General features: G+C 38.5%; 4 protein-coding genes across 4 annotated transcripts; 1 reads left to right on the top strand and 3 right to left on the bottom strand.

Moving 5' to 3' along the window:
- Positions 1-4,423: 4,423 nt before the first annotated feature.
- Positions 4,424-5,950, top strand: LOC133000666 (green-sensitive opsin-like). The gene is made up of 5 exons (XM_061070619.1): positions 4,424-4,808; positions 4,897-5,065; positions 5,194-5,359; positions 5,501-5,740; positions 5,852-5,950. Exons 1-5 carry the CDS (start codon positions 4,424-4,426, stop codon positions 5,948-5,950), a joined length of 1,059 nt encoding a protein of 352 aa, XP_060926602.1.
- A 4,599-nt stretch (positions 5,951-10,549) lies between these two features.
- On the bottom strand, positions 10,550-13,868 carry LOC133000667 (green-sensitive opsin-like). Its single transcript, XM_061070620.1, has 5 exons — positions 13,505-13,868; positions 13,181-13,349; positions 12,425-12,590; positions 11,604-11,843; positions 10,550-10,648 (listed from the first exon to the last, which is right to left on the bottom strand). Exons 1-5 carry the CDS (start codon positions 13,866-13,868, stop codon positions 10,550-10,552), a joined length of 1,038 nt encoding a protein of 345 aa, XP_060926603.1.
- Positions 13,869-19,625: 5,757 nt separating this feature from the next.
- Positions 19,626-22,590, bottom strand: LOC132999965 (green-sensitive opsin-like). The gene is made up of 5 exons (XM_061069770.1): positions 22,227-22,590; positions 21,903-22,071; positions 21,211-21,376; positions 20,379-20,618; positions 19,626-19,724 (listed from the first exon to the last, which is right to left on the bottom strand). Exons 1-5 carry the CDS (start codon positions 22,588-22,590, stop codon positions 19,626-19,628), a joined length of 1,038 nt encoding a protein of 345 aa, XP_060925753.1.
- Positions 22,591-24,755: 2,165 nt separating this feature from the next.
- On the bottom strand, positions 24,756-27,719 carry LOC132999914 (green-sensitive opsin). Its single transcript, XM_061069717.1, has 5 exons — positions 27,055-27,719; positions 26,779-26,947; positions 26,169-26,334; positions 25,758-25,997; positions 24,756-25,265 (listed from the first exon to the last, which is right to left on the bottom strand). Exons 1-5 carry the CDS (start codon positions 27,416-27,418, stop codon positions 25,167-25,169), a joined length of 1,038 nt encoding a protein of 345 aa, XP_060925700.1. The 5' UTR covers positions 27,419-27,719; the 3' UTR covers positions 24,756-25,166.
- Between the last annotated feature and the right edge of the window lie 146 nt (positions 27,720-27,865).

The raw sequence follows: 27,865 nt of genomic DNA on the forward strand, positions 1-27,865 counted from the left end.
CTAAGGAAAATGAAGATGATAGGACCCCTGGACATGCACCACTGACACAGTATAAAGGGAAATATTTCAGTCATCATGAATACATAGACAAGGTGCTCACTGTACATCTTACTGTAAACTGCGATAAGTATTGTATTTAAACAGCCTCTCGTAAGTACATTTGCTGTTGGCTCTGTGCACCTCAATCAATCCATCAATCTCTCAGTGTTATGACTGGACAATAATCAACTTTGAGGATCACTCAGTCTTACTCTTGAACTAGTCAGGACTGTAGCTCTCTCTGATCCTGTCTCTCTCTCTCTGTGACAAGCGTCATATGTGTTTTCATTCAAGTTCTTAAAGCCAATTACATGTAATCACCATTAGGGGCCTTATTTATATAAAAAATGGCTTTGGCAAAAAAAATCACAGTACACATACGGACATCGAGGAGCTTGTTAGTGAGGTGGAGGTGAAGAGAAACAAATTGTTTGGTGGCCAAAGCAGTGATATGATTTACAAAAATAGACTGAATGATAACGCCTTGCCTCTGCTGCTGCTGTTAATGCAGCGACAAATGTTTCTCATCGTCAAAACGGGATGTGCCCAATCTATAAAATCTAACAGAATAATATTATTCCTAAAAGGGGTTTTAAGAAGAATGTTAAAAATGAAACAGTGTTAATCTTTCTGCTAATGAACCCAGACTGGTGAGTACTTGTACCTGGTGAGTACGTGTTTGTACTGGGATGGTTCGGTTCCGTCAGGCTGATCTGTGTAATATTGGACTCGGTTCAGCACAAAGATCCAAGATCACAGCTCTATAGAATCTATATCAGCTGGTAATTCAGTCATCATCACGGGCCAGGAAATCTTTCTCTTTTCAACTCTCTTATCCTCCTTCTGGCCACGCACTCCTCCATCAGTGCCAGTCTATTATGCACACATGTGAAGGATGCGTATGCAACTGTTATAAATGAGGCCCCTGATACCTCACAGATATGCTGAGTCTCAGTTTGGCATTCCATGTCTGTCTGTATCATAGAAAAGCTTTTTTCAGTGCCCTAGATTTGCAAATGGTCTGTAGTAATATAGCCTTTTTCGTCATGTAGTCTTTATGATTCTACAATTTATTCCTTAAAGGTGTTTTCAGTCGTCTGCCCCTAAATGCGTTTTTGGTCCTTACTGCGCTGTTACAAATGTGTTCTGTTTTACTTGCCTGTATTGAATAGTTGCAACAATATAAGATTTGATTTCAAGATTGATCATTGAAGCTGATCTTTAGGGTAGATTTGCTCAGAAAGGACATTTTAAGCGGTTTTTCCACATATGATGCATCCATCTTAAAATTATATATTTCAGAAGAACAGGTCCACTGGAGTTAACTTACACCTGGATATGAAATTGAAGGGAGCTGCCTCTGGGAGAAACTACAGTAAATGCTTACATACATCATTGCATTAGCTTTTTATTATTATGATGTTTTGGATAACATAAACCAAATTGCTTTAGTATTGATAATTGGCTGAAATACATTTTTGAGCATGGAGGTGAATTATTGGAATTATTGTATTATTGATCTATAGTTTTATTCATACTATTGCTTTCTTATTTTTAGGTAAAGTTTTACATTCATTCTATTTCAATCTATTCTTTGATAAATCACTTTGAAGCAGGGGTTTGAAAGGGGCTACAATTAATACATTTTTAGTACTACTAACATTATGGCAGTTGTAGTAGAAGGATACCATCCAGTGCCTTTAACAGCAGCATCTATGCACAGTGCCAGCTTTAAGCTCTTATGTAGTTAAGACATTTAGTGCTCCGCCTGTGCAATGCAACTACAGCTACTGCAACAGTGACCTTTTGTCAAGAATCAAAAGTATAATGTCATGATCAGAATCAAGCAATATTGTTAAATATATTGTAATTTATAAAAACGTATGAACTTTTTATCAAAGATCTGTTTGTGGAGGCACACAGATATTATTAAGTAATTAGATACGTTTGATATATATTTATGATATCTTCATTTGCACTTTACCTCAGAGTTTGACCATGAATCCCTTGATAACAGAGACAGTTTGGTAGTTTTTGTCGTTGATGGTGGATCCAAAGTCGCACATCTTCAGTCCAACCACAGCTGATTTTACCAGGATTCAGTCGAGAGGTTGAAAGAGATTCTTAGTCCGGGAAGAGCAGCAGATCCCTGATGGAGTCACAGGTCAGATGTACCAAGATCTGCCAATTAAAACTCGGTGTATCAAAAAGGACACACTCCTGGTCCTGTGAGATGAGAACATTTTGCTCAACACTGTTTAGATTTTCACTAAGTGGATGGACCCAATCAGCTTGTGAGTGGATGTACGCATTCACATCTTAATTACTGCATCTTATTTTCTTTTGCAGTGACAGCCACGAATTAGCTAAATTAGATTTCAGGCTGGGTGAGGTAAGTAGAACAAATTGTTAATGACCTTAACACCGGATGGTCTCTAAGTCGTCCGCTTAATTTGTTATGTTCTTAGGCAGGTAAGGTGCTAAGGGTGGCGCCTGTGACACCTTTGGTGTGATAAGGTTATGGATAAATGATGCATTTGGTTTGCCTTCATTTAGGTCAGACAATCAAAGTCAATGATTTACTCATCAAACATTTCAGTTCAATTCATTTTGAAGCACATACTCATCCACCATTGACCAAGTCCAAATACAGATAAATGGAAATAATGAAAACAAGAGAATGGATTTCTACTGCATGCAGTCATTTTAATATGTAGTCTACATGAGTGCATGAGTGCATGCAGTAGAAATCCATTCTACTGCATGCACTCATGCACTCATGTAGACTACATATCTTGCAGATACTTAAAATACAGAGAATGACCAAAACACAGCAAAATCTGCATTGCACAAGTAAACAACTGATTTTGGATAATTAAACTAACACTTACATTAAACTAACACTAACATTAACTTAAAAGAATATTAACTTTATAAACGATATATTCATTGAACAGGCAAAAAGCCACATTCAAAAAGTGACACCACACATTTAAAAAGTGTGGTGTCACCGTATTGAATAAAACCCCATATTAAACCAGCTTACATTTACCAAGCATACCACAACTGCATACAATCAAAACAACTACAAATAAAAACAAGTAAAGTAAAAATATTTATCTCACAAGCAAATACTAAATTAAACAAGCAAGAACAGTGTACAACAAAAATCCTTCATTAAATCTGCAGACTCTAGCATTTAACAAAAAACAAGGTTAAAAATCCAAAACTCTTTATTGAACCACATTTAACTATCGACTACATTTTACAGGCAATTACCTAGATTATTCAAGAAAAAAACTGCGTTAATTAGACAAAGACAGACCCAATTTAACGAGCATAACATTTTAACAATTGAAAATCATATATTGAACTGGATTTAAACATATTGTCACAGGCCGCTTTTAATTGCAGTGAATTAACAACAATAAATCACCCATAGCAAAAGCATTTGATGGCGTCTACAGTTGCTCATTACTTCTATTTGCTTCAGTCTGGCTCCCCTGACTTCCACTGACTTCTCTCAATTGTCCTACTTCAGTTACTATGAGGGCAACACTTGACCCTGAGGTAAGTGACAAATTCAATAAGTGTCTCGACTGTGATGCTGTAAGCTTTTGCTACATCACAGAAAGGCCAAGGCAGGTGAGAAGCCGAGGTTAATCTGGATAAGCACACCTTCAAATCCTTTCCTTTCATATACAGTTGAGATTGAAATTCCAGATTCCAGAAAGTATGACAAATAAAAATGGTCCAACACCCCTGCATGTTTTATTCAAATGAGCATGGGAATAAAACTACACTAAATGAAACAAATAAAAAGTGAGGATATTCTCCTTGTCCCATTGCATGCATGAGTCACATGAGAAAAACACACATGTGCATGCTTCTTATTTGAAGTATCGCATCCTCAAAAACATCAACTGCATCTTTTGCTTTTTTTGTCTTTGATCCATATTCGAAACAAATGGAAAACAGCAAGGAGAATAAAACTTTTCTTAAATCCATACACTGTTGATTAATGTGTTCAGAATCGTTTACTTTTCCATATGCCTACAGGTTTAATTGTTGAGTATATGTTTACTTCAAATAACGTGCTAAAAGATACTGACTGAACTTATTTCACATTCTTTAATCAGGATTAAGAGAACTCAGCTGAACCGGGAAAGTGGTGCAAAGTACTTCAGGTCCTAGCCGGGATGTTAAGAGCAATTACTGACCTAGTGTTCCACCTCACAATCCTGTAATCTCATTTGGCAATTTGACAACAAGGTTAGTGGTGGGGTATATAAGACAGTGGCCGCCAGTTAGAGTTTGTGTCCATCAGCACTACTGGGTTTTTTTCTAGCCAAAGAAGCTCAATAGAAACAACAGGCAACCGAAGATGGTTTGGGACGGCGGAATCGAGCCCAATGGCACAGAGGGCAAGAACTTTTACATCCCCATGTCCAACAGGACTGGGATTGTTAGAAGTCCTTTCGAATACCCTCAGTATTACATGGTGGACTCCATGATGTACAAAGTTCTAGCTTTCTACATGTTTTTCCTGATCTGCACTGGAACCCCCATCAACGGTCTGACGTTGTTCGTCACAGCTCAGAACAAGAAACTCAGGCAACCTCTCAATTACATCCTGGTCAACCTGGCCGTGGCAGGGCTCATCATGTGCGCCTTCGGATTCACCATCACCATCACCTCTGCTTTTAACGGCTACTTCATTATGGGAGCCACTGCCTGCCAAGTTGAGGGATTCATGGCCACACTCGGAGGTAAATGTCGATCAATGCATTCTCACTACCAGGGTTGCATTAAAGTCTTGAAAGTTAACCTGAAAGATTTGCTCTTGTCCCTCTACAGGTGAAGTCGCTCTCTGGTCTCTGGTCGTCCTGGCTGTTGAGAGATACATCGTTGTCTGCAAACCCATGGGAAGCTTCAAGTTCTCCGGAACTCACGCCGGAATTGGAGTCCTCTTCACCTGGATCATGGCTTTCGCATGCGCTGGCCCCCCACTGTTCGGCTGGTCCAGGTAAATTCAGTGAAGGTTTTAAAACCATTGAAACAAATATAAAAGCATAGTTGGTTTGATGGCAGAGTTTCTTGCACGACTTCAGTTTTATTTATTTGCAATAATGGCTCTGACTTCACTCTCCACAGGTACCTGCCCGAGGGCATGCAGTGCTCATGCGGACCCGACTACTACACTCTGGCTCCCGGCTTCAATAATGAATCCTACGTCATGTACATGTTTGTCGTCCACTTCTTCCTTCCAGTCTTTGTGATTTTCTTCACTTACGGAAGCCTGGTGCTGACAGTCAAAGCCGTAAGTCGAATTTTTAAATATTTGAGATGTTGACTTCTTAGCTAAATCCTGAAGAAATTAAATGGTTGCTAGTATAGTTGCTTTTCATTTAAAGCTTGAAAACAAAACATTCTGTTCTGTGAATTTTCTCAAACACTTCAGGCTGCAGCCCAGCAGCAGGAGTCAGAGTCCACCCAGAAGGCTGAGAGGGAGGTGACCCGCATGTGCGTCCTGATGGTCTTTGGCTTCCTGGTAGCTTGGGTGCCATATGCATCTTTCGCTGGCTGGATCTTCTTGAACAAGGGAGCTGCCTTCACCGCCATGACTGCATCCATCCCTGCCTTCTTTGCTAAGAGCTCAGCTCTCTACAACCCTGTGATCTACGTGCTGTTCAACAAACAGGTAGGTTCATGAAAAAAATATGCTACCTTTATTTTCAGTGTTTGAACCCACAATTGAGAACATTGAATGTTTTATATTTTAATGTTTCTCTTCTTTCTTGCACCTCTTCAGTTCCGTAACTGCATGCTGAGTGCTATTGGAATGGGAGGCATGGTGGAGGATGAATCCTCAGTGTCTGCCAGCAAAACAGAAGTGTCCTCAGTCTCTTAAACAAAAAGACATTTTCATTGACCTGGACATTTTCCTTTCCACTGTCTCTTCAATCTGGAATAATCCTCAATGTGGACTGAGTAACGTTCAGGGACGTCTGAACTACTTGACCAGTGATGAACGGCTCCAGGAACAAACTCATGAACTGCATTTTTTTTTCACCTTTTATTTGAAGCATGTTGGAAATCAATGTGAATTCAAAATCAATGCAAATAATGGTAAAATCTGTGAACACATGTATATGGATGCTCATTTTGACTCTCCCCTTTCGTCCGAGGCACAGAACTCCCCGATACGGTCGAGCTATTTGGCACCATTGAAAATATGTAACCCCAACATTATGTGTTTCAAATGCCACAATATTTCACATTTTGTACTGTATTTTCAAAACGAGCAACTATATACCATGTAAATTCTATTTTTGTCACTTGCTGAGGTGGTCATCATGAATTGTAAACATTGTATATACAAAATATAGCATAGGTAAATAAATGCATGCATGAAAAAATGACTTTCACATATTGTGTTGATTTCACATCTTAAAAACTTGCATCTATCCGTTTTTATAGATGGAACCATTTTAATTATCAGGAGATTTAATGCAACGAAATTTATCTTTCTCACACTTTTCCACAGCTGAGTCTGTCTCAGTCCCTCTTAAAACATGCTTCTCAGGATAACTGGATCATCACAGGCTGAGGCTGAAAGGTGGCAAAACCAATTTAGCTTAATCTGTTTAGCAAAGAAAAGAACAGAGCAAGTGATAAAAGCCTCACGCACACTGGCCCTGGAAACACGAACAGGGTTATATGAGGAGTAAGAAACATGACTATTCCAAAACAGATGTAAAATCAGAATCACCTTAGTGGAACAGACTAGTGAATGTTGATATTCATATTAAATATAAAAGATGGGCAGCACATATGTATTCCAACAATGTAATGTATCAGCGAAGAAAGCATTGATTAAGAAAATCATCAATATATGTATATATATATACTAAATTAATACTTGGTTACATAAACCTGCAGAACATTATCAGCATAATAACCTACAACATAGTCATTTAGCTGATTTAACTGCTCATATTGTTAGTGTTGTGTGGAGGGAAGTGTTTTCCATGTCTTGCCAGTGTACAGAGATCTGTAGCGCCCACTAGAGGCGAAAAGTTGAAATGTCATTCTTGTTGCTTGTCCCTCTAGTGAGAGGATCATAAGACCCTGAGGAAGGGGAACAGCAGGTTCTAGCACAAAGATTAACTTAGTGACTGCTGTGAAGAACTAGGCCAATGTGTGGCTCCTTCTTCAGCTGACGTCACAGGTACATACTTTACTGGACTTATATATATTTATATACGTGTGTGTGTGTGTGTGTGTGTGTGTGTGTGTGTGTGTGTGTGTGTGACCTGAATTTAATGTATATAGGCCTACTGGGGTTATATTATTTATTTCCTTTCACAATTAACAGTCATTCAAAGAGGGCATCGAGTAGATATTCATTTATTTAACCCCTGAAAAGAAGAATATATTCTTACTATTTCATGGACGTTTCTATTTTACCCTGTTATTGGGGTCAGTAAAGGGTTATTTCCCAAATATACACTTGTCTGAAAGTACTATGAAGTCGTGCGAACTGACCGACTGTTAATAATGTGATCTGGTCTGAATATTGTCAATGAGGAGTTTGTGCTCCCTCACCATGATGCTGAAGAGTGATAGAAGAAAACAAAACAAAAAGCACGTAGGTGAGGCAAAGGATTGAGCAGCAAACATGAAAAGATATTTCAGTCTGCAATGAAAATGATGAATTGCAAGACAACTTAAATATTTTTTTTTAATTATCTCAACGATGCAGTGTGTAATAATCAGATGATGGCTTCACCACATCCTGTTGTGTGGATCTAGACAAAATGATTGCAACTGAGAACAGTGGTAAAAGTTGTTGGTGGACTATAGATAATATAATTCATCCTCTGGACGTTAATCACTGCTCCGTGGACAAATCCCTTAAAGGCTTCTAGCAACATGTCACCTGTGACACAATAAGACACTGGATACGTTTAAAGACTGGAGGCTTTAGGTCACTAGCTCCACTGGGAGCGGCTAATCAGCTTTACCACAGCTTTCATCCCTCTATAGAGGCAAATAGAGAAAGGGGCAGGGACAGACTCTATATGTATGAAGATCATGTCAGGCCCCTCAGGGTTGTTTTGACTGCCCCATATGGGAGTTTTACTTGAAGCCATATTGTCTAAATCAGTAGTCACCAACCTTTTCGAGCCCAAGAAAAACGATCTGGGCTTTCGTCCAAACATAAGCCAAGATCTTGCACCCTGATATCTTCCAAGAAACCCACTTGGGAGGATCATACTTATTATTTTTGCAATTTCTGTTGAAGGCTGAATGTATAAGAGATACATCACAAAGAAGGGCAGTTGTTTTTTTACTTTTTCTATTCAATGCACAATAATTAAATTAATATCAATTCATTTTTACAATTCACAATATGTAGCTTCTCATTTCCACAACATTTTCTGCAGAGGAGTTGCTACTTCAGCATAATGTTTTTACATATAGGCTTTGATTTGAATAGGCCCACAAATATGATTATTGCCCTCTAGGAAATAAGTCCCTTGTACTCAAATAAATAGCAGTACTACACAGCATGAAGCCATGCATCTTCCACTCCTGCAAATATTTCACATTAAAAAAAAACTTTTAAATAAGAGAAAAGCTGGAGTGCTTTTATTTTGAAAAGGCATACAGAAAGTGTTGCAACCATTTGTTTGTAACATAAATTAATCAGAAAACGTTCAAATTTAGGTGAAAGATAATTGTCTCTGTTTATTCGGCTATAAACAACAATGTTTATCTGTCTATGACACAAATGTTTACAACACTTTCTGACCCGTTTCAAAGTAAAAGCACTCCAGCGTTTCACCTTCTGAATCCACTCATTTGTTCTAACGGGGATTTGATTGTTATCGACCGACCGAAATATGTGCATCTTCATACCGTAGAGTCCTGACATTTAATTAAGTATATAAACCAACTTGTTCTTGAAGGAAATGCAGTAGATAAACCTACAACTCACACAGCATGTGTGAAATAACGGACACACAGCGGATCTGCTGCGCGACTTCAGCCAGTGAGTACAGAGAGTTCGGGGATCGACAGTGAAGACTGCGAAATCGACCGGACATAATTTAATTATATAATAATATTTTAGTCATACAATGCTCCTGTTATATTGTAAGCGCCTGTGAGCACTCAAGACAAGTTGTTTGTCGAGTTGTATTCGGTTAATTTCTGTCTTAATACAGCTGTAGGGCGCCAGCCAAGTGGATGTGAATGTGGGTCCTGATATTCAAAATTCTTAACAATATCTATATCCACCCCATGAATTGCTAAAAGTGAGATTCAATATTGATCACAATAACTTCAGCTTTTGTGGCTCTAAAGTTGACACTACTGAAAACTTTTTTTTTTGATTGCATGTACTCTGTAACTTTATGGGAAGACTTAAAACTGTCTGTCAATTGAAATCCAGCTCCCTGCCCAGATATTAAGGGTCATCTGATTGTTAACAACCAGATACTAAGCCCATCTTCTCTGTGTTCAGAAGGGACCTGATCGACAATCATTTCAGTTCTTAAAACTAACGGAGGGGAAACATTCAAAGTCTCTTCTCAGAGCTTATGAGGACCTGAAACTATATGAGGACCTCTAGTGGTACTAAAAATAACTCAAATTGGAATTTATTTACGTACTCATTCACTTGTCCTTTTTACTTTTAAATTATTATTATTTTATGCGTTTTCATTTGTGCATAATTTGCCTTGTTATTTGTTTGTGCTCCTCATGATTTCAATGCCTTGATATTTGTAGGATTCAAGTTTTCAATTAATAAATAAAAATGTGGATATTGATAGTTTTGACAACCACGTAACCCGAGGGTGCTTTCTAATTGGTTCTTGCAAATGATCAAATAATGCTACTTATCAGCAATTACAAATCAGTGGTCAGTGTCTGCAGATTAGCTACAGGATAAATGGGATTAACTAAACAGGAAGCACACATTCACAGCCCAATTAACATCACCTGAACAGTTTAAATGTTGAAAACATCAAAGACAATCAGAATTGTTTTTGTGCATGCGTTTAATAACTTCTTTCTACACTTTTGGTGTTTACAAAATATATACAACATTTTATGACATGGGTCAACATATATACCGACCCCACGATGTCATAAATATACAAAGGGGATTTTGTCCCACTCATCCATTCAAACATATCACAAGCATGTGTGATCATCATCATTTATCACAACTAAACACTTGAGACTGTGTTTCAGGAGAGTTTCTTTTCCAGGTGTGGTTCAGATGATGTCAGAGTCCTGTTTGAATCTCGCACACACAAAAATAAAGAACCTCTGTGGTTAAACGCAACCACTGGCGTGTAATCTGAGGTGAGTATCCATTTTGTTGCTGAAAAGGTTGTTTGTTTGTACCCATTCGCTTATTTCCATTCCAAGTTGGCCGTTGAGAATCAGAACGACATCAGGAGGGTGGACATTTGCAGAAGTGTAGTTGTTGTTCTTAAGCGACAGAGGACACCTCTGTCTTGCTGGTTGATACTGAGGTCTCATCCTCAACCATACCGCCCATTCCAACAGTGGTCAGCATGCAGTTACGAAACTGAAAGGGAGGAAACATATAGAGGTAAGAAACCAAACAATTTTAAACTTGTCTCACAAGAAGTAACTCTGTGTGATCAAATCAACTAATAAAATATCACTATGAATACCATATTAAAAGCAATAGCAGAATTGTTAAAGTTGTTTTTAAAGCTAAGAATGAACTCCTTCCTCCGGTGGTTGTAGAAAAGCAATAAACAAATGAGGGACTTAAAAATGTGGAAAAATGTAATAAGTTATTAATGGCAATCTCTTTCAAGTTGTCGGTTTCTCATGCAGGACAAGTTTTAAGTTCTTGTTAGAAAAGAGATGCAGGGAATCTGGATTACATCATCTTCAACTGTAGTCTTCAAAAACTTTTTCTAAATTTGACCATTGACTTATTAGAAATGGATCAAAAGGACTTATCACAGTCCGGCTCACTTTACAAGAATCACACGTGAAATCGTACCTATTGGGCCTCCTGCTTGTCACAAGCCTGTACAACAACACTGCAAGTATTGAAAAATGTTTAACCTCATGGATGCTGCTAAAAATCCTGATGATGTTTTCTTACACCTGACATCTATTGCACTTCTGTCCGTCCTGAGAGAGGGATCCCTCACATGTGGCTCTCTCTGAGGTTTCTACATATTTTTATCTGTGAAAAGGGTTTTTAGTAGTTTTTCCTTACTCTTGTTGAGGGTTAAGGACAGAGGATGTCACACAACGTTAAAGCCCCATGAGACGAATTGTTATTTGTGAATGTGGGCTATACAAATAAAACTTGATTGATTGATTGATTGAAGGTCTTAGTAAATTGTTAATATGAACCTTTAAAAAACTGGACAAAGATTCCAGGTAAAAATTATCCAAAATTGCAACTTATTAAGTGACTTAATTGTGGTTCTTATGTAACATGGACCAAAGACCTGGGTTCTGCACTTACAGTTGCTACAGTTCAGTGACAGACTGACCTGTTTGTTAAACAGCACATAGATAATAGGGTTGAACAGCGCTGAGCTCTTTGAGAAGAAGGCAGGGATGGCCATGGCTGTAGCTGAGAAGGCAGCTCCCTTGTTGAAGAAGATCCAGGCAGCAAAGCTTGCATATGGGGTCCAGGCCACGAGGAAGCCCAGCACCATCAGGATGCACATGCGTGTCACTTCCCTCTCAGCCTTCTGGGTGGACTCTGACTCCTGCTGCTGGGATGCAGCCTGAAGGGTTTGAGGAACACACAACATCATCAGGATTCACAGAACAGAATGTTTTAATTATAAGGCACATATTTTACACTTTTAATTTGAGGTATTGGTAACCCTGAGAGGATATATCAGTATTTTAAAGTCGGGAAAAAAACTGCTGCAATATTTATTTCCATATCCTGTCTGCTGCCTCTCTCGCCTGCCTTTTAAATTATTTATAAGCCCCTCCTCTGATTGGCTGACTGCACTTTGAGTGACACGTGACCAGGCCTATCACCGGTCTCAATCTGTCTCAGTTGGATGTCTCTGATCGGTAAGTTACACGGTCCGCTTGTCTGTTCAAGTGGTAGCAGGACAGTCGGCCAATGCACTAGTTAGTGTTGTTTGTTGGGTAAGCCTGTGGAAGCTAACAAGCTACTAGCTCAGCAACATGTCTGCTTGGTGTACTACTACCAATTTAATGCTTTTCGGAGTCCTTAAAAACATCTAAGATAATAGCTGTTTCAATAAAAGTGGGTGTAACCACTGAAGTCAATGTGCAGGTGAGTTTATCCAGCGTTACAGTACTTTTCGTGATATAGAGCACGACTTACAGCTTTGACTGTGAGCACAAGGCTTCCATAGGTGAAAAAGATGGTGCCCACTGGGACACAGAAGTGGCAGGTGAACATGTACATGACGTAGGATTCATTATTGAAGCCGGGAGCCAGAGTGTAGTAGTCTGGTCCGCAGGAGCACTGCATGCCCTCGGGGATGTACCTGTGGGAGACAAGAGAAAATAATTTCAAACTGGTCTATGAATGAGCTCTGGGGAGGTATACACCGAGGAAAGGTAATGCACAAGAAAACTTTAAGTCTCTATGGAGAAATGGAGTTTTTAATGAATGTTATCAAATTCTTTTAGGTTTAGCTTCTCTTCAGAAGCAAACAGATATTCAGATTTATCATACTCAGAAAAGAGCGGGAGAAGGTAATTTTGAAGGTAATAATGGTAAATGGATTCGTATTTATATAGCGCTTTTCTAGTCTGATGAAGACCACTCAAAGCAATACTGTGAAACTTGGGTTGATATGGTATGATTTCTCACATGAATTGCATATTGCACTGCGACACACACTGTGGGTCTTCATCTGATGATAGTAAGAAACTTACTTGTTTTAGCAGTAGGGCGGAGGGTTCCGATTGCTGACTCCACAAAAGTGGACAATATTAATGTTAGTCTGTTCTGAGGTTTTGTGTTTGTTTACTGAGCACTAAGTTTGGTTTTCTGTATATTAGCTGTAATAAGAAGCCTGAACTCATCACATGGATGCAGTTTTAGTGTTTAAGGAAAGATCTTTGATATTACCTGGACCAGCCAACCAGTGGAGGGACAGCACAAGATAGAGCCATGATCCAGGTGAATAAAACTCCAACTCCTGCATGAGTTGCAGTGAACTTGAAGCTTCCCATGGGTTTGCAGACAACAATGTATCTCTCAACAGCCAGGATGACCAGAGACCAGAGAGCAACTTGACCTGGGAAATAATGAAAGAACAGAATACATGTGTTTATGACTGTAGTTGCACGAGACCCTTTCGATTTTTTTTAGAGAAAAATTAATAAAAAGGATTTTCCAAGACAAAAGCAACGGTATTCAGTAACATTTATAAAAGTTGCTACTATATCATACCTCCCAGAGTAGCCATGAATCCCTCAATGGCACAACCCAACGGTCCAAAAACAAAATATCCATTAATAGCAGTGACAAAGGTGATGGTGAATCCAAAGCAGACCATGATGAGTCCGGCCACAGCCAGGTTGACCAGGATGAAGTTGAGAGGTTGCCTGAGTTTCTTGTTCTGCGCCGTAACTACCAGAGTGAGAGCGTTGATGGGGAAGCCAGTGCATATCAGGAAAAACATGTAGACAGCAAGAAATTTGAAGAATATGGGATCCCCCAGGTAGTACTGTGGATATTCAAAAGGACTCCTCACAAGCCCCGTCCTGTTGTTCATGGGGATGTAGAAGTTCTTGCCTTCCGTGCCGTTCTCCATCTTCTCTTGGTCAAAGGACTGACGGAGTTTGCCCAAAGCAGTGTTAGTCCTCTCAGCGTACGATGGATTCAGGTCTAGGTGTTAGCTTTATACTCTGCAAGAGGTAGATTACAGGGGATTGAAAAAAAGTGTTTGTGTAAGCCTTGTTAATTCATGTTAAGACCCGATAATAATCGGCTCTGTAAGTAAACAGTTTTAACTTTACAAATCTTTTTCTGTAATTTCAGTTTGGCTTCAGCTTGAAAACTTGGACTTATCTAGAGAACCAATAAATCTCTTTGCAATTTTGAACTAACTGATGTTTACCTCCCTAATAAAAAACTCAAATTTAGAGGTTGTACTTTTGTTATTTTAAAACAACAACATTTACCACACAACTGATGACCTCTAACACATTGTAGTGTGCAAACTTCAGCTATGCTGTTGATTAAGTTAAGAGCAGAATATGTCATATGCCAGCATTTAAGAGTTTCTTATGGCACAAAGATAAAAAAGTATGATCATAAGCATGATTTGTTATAACTCCAAAATTTGATGTGTACATTTGTACAAAGCTTTATATATATATAATTTAGCAATGTACGAATTTGTATAATAAACAAAATGTATAATTTATAAATTTCAAATTTTCTAAGTATTTCCAGACATTGGAAAGGATTTTGAGTTTTGAGTTTTTATGACAATATATATTTTTATGAAATATATATTTATCATGTGAATAAAAGATAAGATAAGATAAATCTGCAGACAATTCAAAAATGTGGTACACAAGATAAAATTAATATAAAAGAAGTTTAAAGTTAAAAGTAAATGTAAAAATACAAAATATGTATATAATATACACCTTTTACTACAGAAAAACATTGTTAAATCAAAACATCACAATTGTAGTAAAGTGCAGTGGTACAGGATAATTGCACGAGAATATAAAAGCATAAGGTGATGTTGATAGGCAAAAAAATACATGAATACCTGAATAATATAATGTGATGTGATACACAGGTAATGGCCAGAGGAAACAAATGTACAAAAACAAGTTTTTAGTTAAAAATAGTGAAAGTCATAAGTAGATTGTAAGAAGAGAAAAAACAAGCCAGTATTTATTTAAGGTTATGGATGGTGTATAGAGCCTGACAGCAGTGGATATGAAGGCCCTGCAGGAGTGTTTCTTCTCACTCTGTGGTGCAGCAGTCTGCTGCTGAAGGAGATGCTAAGGGCATCCACAGTGTCATGTAAGAGTTCATCTTACATCATCCTTTGAACCACTTCCTCCAGAGGTTTGGTCATTAACAAGCTAGTCCTCTTACCACTGGGTTCAGTTTTTTTTCTGTCCTTCATAGTGTCCTGCACACTCCGAATGACCCCAGGTTCCTCCAGAGTGTGAAGGACAATGAAGGACAATAATGATGATTGGTTATACAGACATGGAAGGTTGGTACCCTTCCGTTAAAAAGAAAAGTTATTTCAGTGACCATTGTTGGTTTTTCTCTCTTTAACAGAAGGGTACCAACAATTTTGTCTACATGTATAACAACTGTTATATAACTGTTTGACTTAAAACTAAACAGGATTTTATTAAATCATTCTTATGATCATTGCTTTTTGTCTTTTGTGTCCTAAGAACCTCTTAAAGGTTGGCTTGAAGGGCACATACAAATACCACTTCTAAATCTATATACTGTATATGTAGTAAGGTTCTGATATACATGTATGCATATGATTTCTACATGTGTATTCATGTATGTACACTCCTGATCAAAATCTTAAGACCAGTTAAAAAATGGCATGAATTTGCATTTTGCACTGTTGGATCTTAGGAAGGTTCTGAGTAGAGCTTCAAAATGCAAAAAGAAGAAATGGGAACAAGAGACCAAAAGTTGTGAGCAGGCAATTTATTGAAAACAACAATTTAACTCAAATAGGCTGTTCATCAGCTGATCAAAAGTTTAAGACCACAGCCTTTAAAAGCCAAAATCTGTGCAAAAATTTGGATTCCATGTCATTTCCTGTTAAGTAATCACACTGTGAAGATCTCTTGATGGCAAAGGCAAAAAAGCTCACCATCTTTGAACGTGGTAGGATTGTTGAACTGCATAAACAAGGCCTCTCACAACGTGCCATCGCTGCTGAGGTTGGACAGTCATTTTGCATTTCTTAAAAGATCCTCAGGGTTATGGAACAAAAAAATCAAGTGGTAGACCAAAAAAAATCTCACCGGCGCTGAGCCGGAGGATCCGAATGGCTGTCCGTCAAGACACGGGACGATCCTCGTCCCAAATTAAGGCCATTACTGGTGCTGACTGCAGCCCAATAACCATCAGACGGCATCTGCGAAGGAAGGGCTTCAAAAACAAGAAACGTCTTCAAAGGCCACGTCTCCTTCAACGCCACAAAATTGCCCGTTTAGACTTTGCAAGGGAGCACCAAACATGGGACATTCAAAGGTGGAAGAAAGTTTTATTCTCTGACGAGAAAAAATTTAACCTTGATGGTCCTGATGGCTTCCAACATTACTGGCATGACAAGGAGATGCCACCTGAGATGTTTTCTATGCGGCACAGTGGAGGGGGCGCCATCATGATCTGGGGTGCTTTTTCCTAACAATGGAGCTCCAGGTTGTGCAGGGGTGTCAAACAGCAGCTGGCTATGTGGAGATGTTGCAGCGGGCATCCCTCATGACTGAGGGCCCTCGTCTGTGTGGTAACGACTGGGTTTTTCAGCAGGACAACGCTCCAATTCACAATGCCCGTCTGACCAAGACTTTTTTCCAGGAGAATAGCATCACTCTTTTGGACCATCCTGCGTGTTCCCCTGATCTTAATCCAATTGAGAACATTTGGGGATGGATGGCAAGGGAAGTTTACAAAAATGGACTTCAGTTCCAGACAGTGGATGTTCTTCGTGAAGCCGTCTTCACCACTTGGCGCAACATTCGCACTAGCCTTTTGGAAACACTTGCATCAAGCATGCCAAAACAAATTTTTGAAGTGATCAACAATAATAGTGGAGCTACTCATTACTGTTGTGTGGATCTAGACAAAATAATTGCAACTGATAACAGTGGTAAAAGTTGTTGGTGGACTATAAATAATATAATTCATCCTCTGGACGTTAATCACTGCTCCGTGGACAAATCCCTTAAAGGCTTCTAGCAACATGTCACCTGTGACACAATAAGACACTGGATACGTTTAAAGACTGGAGGCTTTAGGTCACTAGCTCCACTGGGAGCGGCTAATCAGCTTTACCACAGCTTTCATCCCTCTGTAGAAGCAAATAGAGAAAGGGGCAGGGACAGAGTCTATATGTATGAAGATCATGTCAGGCCCCTCAGGGATGTTTTGACTGCCCCATATGGGAGTTTTACTTGAAGCCATATTGTCTAAATCAGTAGTCACCAACCTTTTCGAGCCCAAGAAAAACGATCTGGGCTTTCGTCCAAACATAAGTCGAGATCTTGCACCCTGATATCTTCCAAGAAACCCACTTGGGAGGATCATACTTATTATTTTTGCAATTTCTGTTGAAGGCTGAATGTACAAGTGATACATCACAAAGAAGGGCAGTTGTTCAACTTTTTCTATTCAATGCACAATAATTAAATTAATATCAATTCATTTTTACAATTCACAATATGTAGCTTCTCATTTCCACAACATGTTCTGCAGAGGAGTTGCTACTTCAGCACAATGTTTTTACATATAGGCTTTAATTTGAATAGGCCCACAAATATGATTATTGCCCTCTAGGAAATAAGTCCCTTGTACTCAAATAAATAGCAGAACTACACAGCATGAAGCCATGCATCTTCCACTCCTGCAAATATTTCACATTAAAAAAAAACTTTTAAATAAGAGAATGGATTTCATCAACAGAAAAGCTGGAGTGCTTTTATTTTGAAAAGGCGTACAGAAAGTGTTGCAACCATTTGTTTGTAACATAAATTAATCAGAAAACGTTCAAATTTAGGTGAAAGATAATTGTCTCTGTTTATTCGGCTATAAACAACAATGTTTATCTGTCTATGACACAAATGTTTACAACACTTTCCGACCCATTTCAAAGTAAAAGCACTCCAGCGTTTCACCTTCTGAATCCACTCATTTGTTCTAACGGGGATTTAATTGTTATCGACCGACCGAAAGATGTGCATCTTCATACCGTAGAATCCTGACATTTAATTTAGTATATAAACCAACTTGTTCTTGAAGGAAATGCAGTAGATAAACCTACAACTCACACAGCATGTGTGAAATAACGGACACACAGCGGATCTGCTGCGCGACTTAAGCCAGTGAGTACAGAGAGTTCGGGGATCGACAGTGAAGACTGCGAGATCGACCGGACATAATTTAATTATATAATAATATTTTAGTCATACAATGCTCCTGTTATATTGTAAGCGCCTGTGAGCACTCAAGACAAGTTGTTTGTCGAGTTGTATTCGGTTAATTTCTGTCTAAATACATTATTCTTGCAGGTGTAGGGCGCCAGCCAAGTGGATGTGAATGTGGGTCCTGATATTCAAAATTCTTAACAAGATCTATATCCACCCCATGAATTGCTAAAAGTGAGATTCAATATTGATCACAATAACTTCAGCTTTTGTGGCTCTAAAGTTGACACTACTGAAAACTTTTTTTTTTTGATTGCATGTACTCTGTAACTTTATGGGAAGACTTAAAACTGTCTGTCAATTGAAATCCAGCTCCCTGCCCAGATATTAAGGGTCATCTGATTGTTAACAACCAGATACTAAGCCCATCTTCTCTGTGTTCAGAAGGGACCTGATCGACAATCATTTCAGTTCTTAAAACTAACGGAGGGGAAACATTCAAAGTCTCTTCTCAGAGCTTATGAGGACCTGAAACTATATGAGGAACTCTAGTGGTACTAAAAATAACTCAAATTGGAATTTATTTACGTACTCATTCACTTGTCCTTTTTACTTTTAAATTATTAATATTTTATGCGTTTTCATTTGTGCATAATTTGCCTTGTTATTTGTTTGTGCTCCTCATGATTTCAATGCCTTGATATTTGTAGGATTCAAGTTTTCAATTAATAAATAAAAATGTGGATATTGATAGTTTTGACAACCACTAACCCGAGGGTGCTTTCTAATTGGTTCTTGCAAATGATCAAATAATGCTACTTATCAGCAATTACAAATCAGTGGTCAGTGTCTGCAGATTAGCTACAGGATAAATGGGATTAACTAAACAGGAAGCACACATTCACAGCCCAATTAACATCACCTGAACAGTTTAAATGTTGAAAACATCAAAGACAATCAGAATTGTTTTTGTGCATGCGTTTAATAACTTCTTTCTACACTTTTGGTGTTTACAAAATATATACAACATTTTATGACATGGGTCAACATATATACCGACCCCACGATGTCATAAATATACAAAGGGGATTTCGTCCCACTCATCCATTCAAACATATCACAAGCATGTGTGATCATCATCATTTATCACAACTAAACACTTGAGACTGTGATTCAGGAGAGTTTCTTTTCCAGGTGTGGTTCAGATGATGTCAGAGTCCTGTTTGAATCTCGCACACACAAAAATAAAGAACCTCTGTGGTTAAACGCAACCACTGGCGTGTAATCTGAGGTGAGTATCCATTTTGTTGCTGAAAAGGTTGTTTGTTTGTACCCATTCGCTTATTTCCATTCCAAGTTGGCCGTTGAGAATCAGAACGACATCAGGAGGGTGGACATTTGCAGAAGTGTAGTTGTTGTTCTTAAGCGACAGAGGACACCTCTGTCTTGCTGGTTGATACTGAGGTCTCATCCTCAACCATACCGCCCATTCCAACAGTGGTCAGCATGCAGTTACGAAACTGAAAGGGAGGAAACATATAGAGGTAAGAAACCAAACAATTTAAACTTGTCTCACAAGAAGTAACTCTGTGTGATCAAATCAACTAATAAAATATCATTATAAATACCATATTAAAAGCAACAGCAGAATTGTTAAAGTTGTTTTTAAAGCTAAGAATGAACTCCTTCCTCCGGTGGTTGTAGAAAAGCAATAAACAAATGAGGGACTTAAAAATGTGGAAAAATGTAATAAGCTATTAATGGTAATCTCTTTCAAGTTGTCGGTTTCTCATGAAGGACAAGTTTTAAGTTCTCGTTAGAAAAGAGCTGCATATATCATCTTCAACTATAGTCTTCAAAAACTTTTTCTAAATTTGACCATTGACGTATTAGAAATGGATCAAAAGGACTTATCACAGTCCGGCTCACTTTACAAGAGCAGCTATGAATCACATGTGAAATCGTAACTATTGGGCCTCCTGCTTGTCACAAGCCTGTACAACAACACTGCAAGGTCTTAGTAAATTGTTAATCTGAACCTTTGAAAAACTGGACAAAGTAAAAATTATCCAAAATTGCAACTTATTGAGTGACTTAATTGTGGTTCTTATGTAACATGGACCAAAGACCTGGGTTCTGCACTTACAGTTGCTACAGTTCAGTGACAGACTGACCTGTTTGTTAAACAGCACATAGATAATAGGGTTGAACAGCGCTGAGCTCTTTGAGAAGAAGGCAGGGATGGCCATGGCTGTAGCTGAGAAGGCAGCTCCCTTGTTGAAGAAGATCCAGGCAGCAAAGCTTGCATATGGGGTCCAGGCCACGAGGAAGCCCAGCACCATCAGGATGCACATGCGTGTCACTTCCCTCTCAGCCTTCTGGGTGGACTCTGACTCCTGCTGCTGGGATGCAGCCTGAAGGGTTTGAGGAACACACAACATCATCAGGATTTACAGAACAGAATGTTTTAATTATAGGGCACATATTTTACACTTTTAATTTGTAGGTATTGGTAACCCTGAGAGGATATATCAGTAGTTTAAAGTCGGGAAAAAAACTGCTGCAATATTTATTTCCATATCCTGTCTGCTGCCTCTCTCGCCTGCCTTTTAAATTATTTATAAGCCCCTCCTCTGATTGGCTGACTGCACTTTGAGTGACACGTGACCAGGCCTATCACCGGTCTCAATCTGTCTCAGTCGGTTTCAACAGGATGTCTCTGATCGGTAAGTTACACGGTCCGCATGTCTGTTCAAGTGGTAGCAGGACAGTCGGCCAATGCACTAGTTAGTGTTGTTTGTTGGGTTAGCCTGTGGTAGCTAACAAGCTACTAGCTCAGCAACATGTCTGCTTGGTGTACTACTACCAATTTAATGCTTTTCTGAGTCCTTAAAAACACCTAAGATAATAGCTGTTTCAATAAAAGTGGGTGTAACCACTAAGGTCAATGTGCAGGTGAGTTTATCCAGCGTTACAGTACTGTTCGTGATATAGAGCACGACTTACAGCTTTGACTGTAAGCACAAGGCTTCCATAGGTGAAAAAGATGGTGCCCACTGGGACACAGAAGTGGCAGGTGAACATGTACATGACGTAGGATTCATTGTTGAAGCCTGGAGCCAGAGTGTAGTAGTCTGGTCCGCAGGAGCACTGCATGCCCTCGGGGATGTACCTGTGGGAGACAAGAGAAAATCATTTCAAACTGGTCTATGAATGAGCTCTGGGGAGGTATACACCGAGGAAAGGTAATGCACAAGAAAACTTTAAGTCTCTATGGAGTAATGGAGTTTTTAATGAATGTTATCAAATTCTTTTAGGTTTAGCTTCTCTTCAGAAGCAAACAGACATTCAGATTTATCATACTCAGAAAAGAGCGGGAGAAGGTAATTTTGAAGGTAATACTGTGAAACTTGGGTTGATAGGATATGATTTCTCATATGAATTGCATATTGCACTGCGACACACACTGTGGGTCTTCATCTGATGATAGTAAGAAACTTACTTGTTTTAGCAGTAGGGCGGAGGGTTCCGATTGCTGACTCCACAAAAGTGGACAATATGAATGTTAGTCTGTCCTGAGGTTTTGTGTTTGTTGACTGAGCACTAAGTTTGGTTTTCTGTATATTAGCTGTAATAAGAAGCCTGAACTCATCACATGGATGCAGTTTTAGTGTTTAAGGAGAGATCTTTGATATTACCTGGACCAGCCAACCAGTGGAGGGACAGCACAAGATAGAGCCATGATCCAGGTGAATAAAACTCCAACTCCTGCATGAGTTGCAGTGAACTTGAAGCTTCCCATGGGTTTGCAGACAACAATGTATCTCTCAACAGCCAGGATGACCAGAGACCAGAGAGCAACTTGACCTGGGAAATAATGAAAGAACAGAATACATGTGTTTATGACTGTAGTTGCACGAGACCCTTTCGATTTTTTTTAGAGAAAAATTTATAAAAAGGATTTTCCAAGACAAAAGCAACGGTATTCAGTAACATTTATAAAAGTTGCTACTATATCATACCTCCCAGAGTAGCCATGAATCCCTCAATGGCACAACCCAACGGTCCAAAAACAAAATATCCATTAATAGCAGTGACAAAGGTGATGGTGAATCCAAAGCAGACCATGATGAGTCCGGCCACAGCCAGGTTGACCAGGATGAAGTTGAGAGGTTGCCTGAGTTTCTTGTTCTGCGCCGTAACTACCAGAGTGAGAGCGTTGATGGGGAAGCCAGTGCATATCAGGAAAAACATGTAGACAGCAAGAAATTTGAAGAATATGGGATCCCCCAGGTAGTACTGTGGATATTCAAAAGGACTCCTCACAAGCCCCGTCCTGTTGTTCATGGGGATGTAGAAGTTCTTGCCTTCCGTGCCGTTCTCCATCTTCTCTTGGTCAAAGGACTGACGGAGTTTGCCCAAAGCAGTGTTAGTCCTCTCAGCGTACAATGGATTTCAGGTCTAGGGGTTAGCTTTATACTCTGCAAGAGGTAGATTACAGGGGATTAAAAAAAGTGTTTGTGTAAGCCTTGTTAATTCATGTTAAGACCCGATAATAATCGGCTCTGTAAGTAAACAGTTTTAACTTTACAACTCTTTTTCTGTCACTTCAGTTTGGCTTGAGTTTGAAAACTTGGACTTATCTAGAGAACCAATACATCTCTTTGCAATTTTGAACTAACTGATGTTTACCTAATTTAGAGGTTGTACTTTTGTTATTTTAAAACAACAACATTTACCACACAACTGATGACCTCTAACACATTGTAGTGTGCAAACTTCAGCTATGCCTCATATGCCAACATTTAAGAGTTTCTTATGGCACAAAGATAAAAAAGTATGATCATAAACATGATTTGTTATAACTCCAAAATTTGATGTGAACAATTGTACAAAGCTTTATATATATATATATATATTATAAATTATATATATATATATATATATATATATATATATATAAAATTTCGCAATGTACGAATTTGTATAATAAACAAATTTATAATTTCTAAATTTCAAATTTTCTAAGTATTTCCAGACATTGGAAAGGATTTTGAGTTTTTAGTTTTTATGACAATATATATTTTTATGACATATATATTTATCATGTGAATGAAAGATAAGATAAGATAAAACTGCAGACAACTCAAAAATTTGGTACACAAGATAAAATTAATATAAAAGAAGTTTAAAGTTAAAAGTAAATTTAACAAAATATGTATATAAATACACCTTTTACTACAGAAAAACATTGTTAAATTAAAACATCTCAATTGTAGTAAAGTGCAGTGGTACAGGATAATTGCACAAGAATATAAAAGCATAAGGTGATGTTGATAGGCAAAAAAATACATGAATACCTGAATAATATAATGTGATGTGATACACAGGTAATGGCCAGAGGAAACAAATGCACAAAAACAAGTTTTTAGTTAAAAATAGTGAAAGTCATAAGTAGATTGTAAGAAGAGAAAAAACAAGCCAGTATTTATTTAAGGTTATGGATGGTGTATAGAGCCTGACAGCAGTGGATATGAAGGCCCTGCAGTAGTGTTTCTTCTCACTCTGTGGTGCAGCAGTCTGCTGCTGAAGGAGATGCTAAGGGCATCCACAGTGTCATGTAAGAGTTCATCTTACATCATCCTTTGAACCACTTCCTCCAGAGGTTTGGTCATTAACAAGCTAGTCCTCTTACCACTGGGTTCAGTTTTTTTCTGTCCTTCATAGTGTCCTGCACACTCCGAATGACCCCAGGTTCCTCCAGAGTGTGAAGGACAATGAAGGACAATAATGATGTTTGGTTATACAGACATGGAAGGTTGGTACCCTTCCGTTAAAGAAAGAAAAACCCACAATGGTCACTGAAATAACTTGAAACTGACAATTTAATTTTTAAATGATTCTGTTGAACTACAATTCAAAAGTAATGTTTGATTTTAATTGGTTAATTTTCACTAAATTTTTATTTATTATTACTTTTGTCAGTTTCAAGTTATTTCAGTGACCATTGTTGGTTTTTCTTTCTTTAACGGAAGAGTACCAACAATTTTGTCTACGTGTGTATAACTTTTTGATTTATAAAACTGTTATATAACTGTTTGACTTAAAACTAAACAGGATTTTATTAAATCATTCTTATGATCATTGCTTTTTGTCTTTTGTGTCCTAAGAACCTCTTAAAGGTTGGCTTGAAGGGCACATACAAATACCACTTCTAAATCTATATACTGTATATGTAGTAAGATTCTGATATACATGTATGCATATGATTTCTACATGTGTATTCATGTATGTATTATAGTGTATATGGATATGAATATAATAGGCTAATCTAAAATAATAATAAAAAAAATTTTGTGGACTCCAAGAAGGGACATTTATCCTCTTCATCAGCTAATCCTAATTCAAATTATAAACTTTTCTAATGTGTGCAAATAGAAAATGACTGTATGACGCTGTTAAAAAATACAAATGACCCAAACTTTTTTATAAAAGGTGTGTTAAAAAACATAAACAGACAATTTTTTGATACATCCATTTATTTACCTACATTTACAATGCCATAAGTATTTATAAAATATATATATAAAATTGACCAAGAAAAGCAATTTTGGCCCTCAAAAAATAAGAAGAACGTTCAGAAGAAAGTAAATGCTGGTTCATCTTTGTGAAGGGGATGATGCTACTGATGGCACTCCTGTCCCTCACAGGGATCGATCAACTGCCTGATAACATTCATCCTTTGGGTTAACAGCAAAACTACTTTAACTTATTTTCCACCTTCAGCTCCACACACTGTACCGGACATCAGACCCTATTGTACCATGTGCAACAGCTTTCAGGGGACTTTTAGCAACCTGCAGTATGTCTTGAACAATGGAACCAAGTGATACGACAGTCTGTGTTGAAATGTTTTTAGTCCATGAGAAAAATCTGTCAGAGTTGTAGGGAATGGTCTGTGTTTAGGAAACAGAGGACACTTCTGTCTTGCTGGTTGATGCTGAGGTCTCATCCTCCACCATACCGCCCATTCCAACAGTGGTCAGCATGCAGTTACGGAACTGAAAATAGAGAATATTGTACAATAAAAAAATCTATAATCAATGAATGCAGAACAAAAACAAAACAATTAACAACGGAAAGTTTTCAGTATTTCAAAAGAAATGTATGTTGCATAGCGCACTTTAAAAACAACTATAACTAAAATAGAATCAATTGTTATAGTTAGACTTTTAATGGCACATTTATTTATTGTATCTTCACACATTAATGAAAACGGAGGAAGCTCTTAAGAAGCCACAAGATGAAGCTGAAAGCCCTGAAAGAAATCCAGTAAATTGATCTTGTCTCATGTTCTTGACTTCATGTGCTTTAGACACATTTATGAAACCTGACAGTAAACAACTTCCTCATGTGTATAATGTTCTAAAAACTTTGTAAGGACATATTCACAAATACAGTTATACATGCTTAAAAATGTCATTGTTGTCTGCCTGCTGTTGTTATAAAGAAGTTATAAAGTACACAGACTCCAAACACTACAAGCATTGTACCTGTTTGTTCAACAGCACATAGATAATAGGGTTGAACAGCGCTGAGGTCTTTGAGAAGAAGGCAGGGATGGCCATGGCCATGGCTGAGAAGGCAGCTCCCTTGTTGAAGAAGATCCAGGCAGCAAAGCTTGCATATGGGGTCCAGGCCACGAGGAAGCCCAGCACCATCAGGATGCACATGCGTGTCACTTCCCTCTCAGCCTTCTGGGTGGATGCTGAGTCCTGTTGCTGAGCTGCAGCCTGCAAATTGAGCCATTATCAGTTATTTGTGTTATGCACATCTTGTTCATGTCCCATTAAAACAGGATCAACCACACACAATGAGTAGCTTTTCCTCAACAGCTAATATTCTATCTAAGATCAGTTTAAAAGATGCCTTTACAAACATCACACTAGACACATGTCACTTACCGCCTTCACTGTGCACACTAAGTTTCCATAAGTGAAGAAGATGGTAAAGACAGGGACACAGAAGTGGCAGGTGAACATGTACAAGACAAATGATTCATTGTTGTAGCCTGGAGCCATAGTGTAGTAGTCTGGTCCACAGGAGACCTGAATACCCTCAGGGATGTACCTGTAAATACAAGACATATAGCATTAAATACATGATATCAGTGTTAACATTATAAATCATAACCTTTGTGTCCGACCAAAAATACTAGTATGTAACTGGGGATTTCTGTACTTGGATAGAAATTATATATGTAAGTGGGACCTAAAGTTAAGCACATGTCAGGCTCAGGGTTGATGCTTTTTAAATCATATTGTTTGCATTCTGTTTACACTTGCATTTTTACAATTATCTAAAACTGGATATATTGTTTGAGCTACTTTGAAGACTTGAGTCTGTATCCATGGTCCAAAATTTCCCTTCCATTACATTAACTCTTAATTTATCTATTAATCTAGACAACAGTGATAATTCTGAAGTGGAAAGAATCAGTAAAAAATGATAATCCTGCTCTCCTTGATGTGGACAAGAGGTCATGTGATCCGTTATTGGTAAGTAGTTTAATACCTTGACCAGCCAACCAGAGGAGGAATAGCGCAGGAGGCAGCCATGACCCAGGTGAAGGCACAACCTGTTGCAGCGTGGGTGGATGTAAATTTGAAGCTTCCCATGGGTTTACAGACAACAATATATCTCTCAATAGCCAGAACCACAAGGGACCACAGAGACACTTGACCTGTTGGGAAGAAAAGAGAAAAGATGGAGTTATGGAATCTTCTGATCCTGCAATCCAGACAATCTACATGTGTGATAAAGACAAATAATCACTTTCCCAATTTGTACCTCCAAGCGTTGCCATGAATCCTTCAATTGCACAACCCATTGGTCCCAAGGAGAAATAGCCCATTAGAGAAGAATAAAACGCGACAGTGAATCCAAAGCACACCATGATGAGTCCGGCCACAGCCAGGTTGACCAGGATGAAGTTGAGAGGTTGTCGTAGCTTCTTGTTTTGGGCTGTGACCAGCAGAGTGAGAGCGTTGATGGGGAAGCCAGTGCAGATCAGGAAGAACATGTAGAAAGCCAGTAACTTGAATTGCCATGGATCCGCCAAATAATACTGTGTATATTCATATGGACTCCTAACTAGCCCCGTCCTGTTGTTCATGGGGATGTAGAAGTTCTTGCCCTCTGTGCCGTTCTCCATCTTTGCTTTGTTAGGATTTGGATTGGCAGTAGAGTAACCTGGGAGTGCTGTTAATGCAGCCAAGGGTCTGCTCTAAAACTTAATACCGCAGCTATGGTTATATAGCCCCTAGGGCCAGACCCCACAAAGGATTGAGAAGATAAGCAAAGAGGATCTTCTTGGGAATTTAGTGTGTAATCTGTGTATAATCACTTCTTGCACAACTTTTGTTTCATCATTCATTCCATGGAGAGAAAGATTATTTTGTAATCTTTATTGAGGTTTTCCTATTTTGCTGCACTTGCATTGCAATGGGAAACTAGCAGATATTGTCATGAACAGTTCTGACATTTTTTCCTGTCAGTTTATTCATTACTTGTTATGCTCTTCAAGACTTTTCCTACAAGGAGCTGAGAGAAATGCACTTCAAACACCACGTGTGTGTAGATCTTCAACGATTGAAGCTCC

This window comes from Limanda limanda, chromosome 4 (genome assembly GCF_963576545.1).
Source record: "Limanda limanda chromosome 4, fLimLim1.1, whole genome shotgun sequence".
In the NCBI taxonomy this organism is placed as follows: Eukaryota; Metazoa; Chordata; class Actinopteri; order Pleuronectiformes; family Pleuronectidae; genus Limanda; species Limanda limanda.

Coding starts and splice junctions, on each gene's coding strand:
- LOC132999965 (XM_061069770.1), bottom strand. CDS start 22,590: ATGGAGAACGGCACGGAAGGCAAGAACTTCTACATCCCCATGAACAAC. Junction 22,072..22,226: donor ATTCATGGCTACTCTGGGAG/GTATGATATAGT, acceptor ATTATTTCCCAG/GTCAAGTTGCTCTCTGGTCT. Junction 21,377..21,902: donor CCACTGGTTGGCTGGTCCAG/GTAATATCAAAG, acceptor TGTCTCCCACAG/GTACATCCCCGAGGGCATGC.
- LOC132999914 (XM_061069717.1), bottom strand. CDS start 27,418: ATGGAGAACGGCACAGAGGGCAAGAACTTCTACATCCCCATGAACAAC. Junction 26,335..26,778: donor CCTCTGGTTGGCTGGTCAAG/GTATTAAACTAC, acceptor TTGTATTTACAG/GTACATCCCTGAGGGTATTC. Junction 25,266..25,757: donor ATGTGCTGTTGAACAAACAG/GTACAATGCTTG, acceptor CTCTATTTTCAG/TTCCGTAACTGCATGCTGAC.
- LOC133000666 (XM_061070619.1), top strand. CDS start 4,424: ATGGTTTGGGACGGCGGAATCGAGCCCAATGGCACAGAGGGCAAGAAC. Junction 5,066..5,193: donor CCACTGTTCGGCTGGTCCAG/GTAAATTCAGTG, acceptor CACTCTCCACAG/GTACCTGCCCGAGGGCATGC. Junction 5,741..5,851: donor ACGTGCTGTTCAACAAACAG/GTAGGTTCATGA, acceptor GCACCTCTTCAG/TTCCGTAACTGCATGCTGAG.
- LOC133000667 (XM_061070620.1), bottom strand. CDS start 13,868: ATGGAGAACGGCACGGAAGGCAAGAACTTCTACATCCCCATGAACAAC. Junction 13,350..13,504: donor ATTCATGGCTACTCTGGGAG/GTATGATATAGT, acceptor ATTATTTCCCAG/GTCAAGTTGCTCTCTGGTCT. Junction 11,844..12,424: donor TTGTGCTCACAGTCAAAGCT/GTAAGTCGTGCT, acceptor CAAACCCTTCAG/GCTGCATCCCAGCAGCAGGA.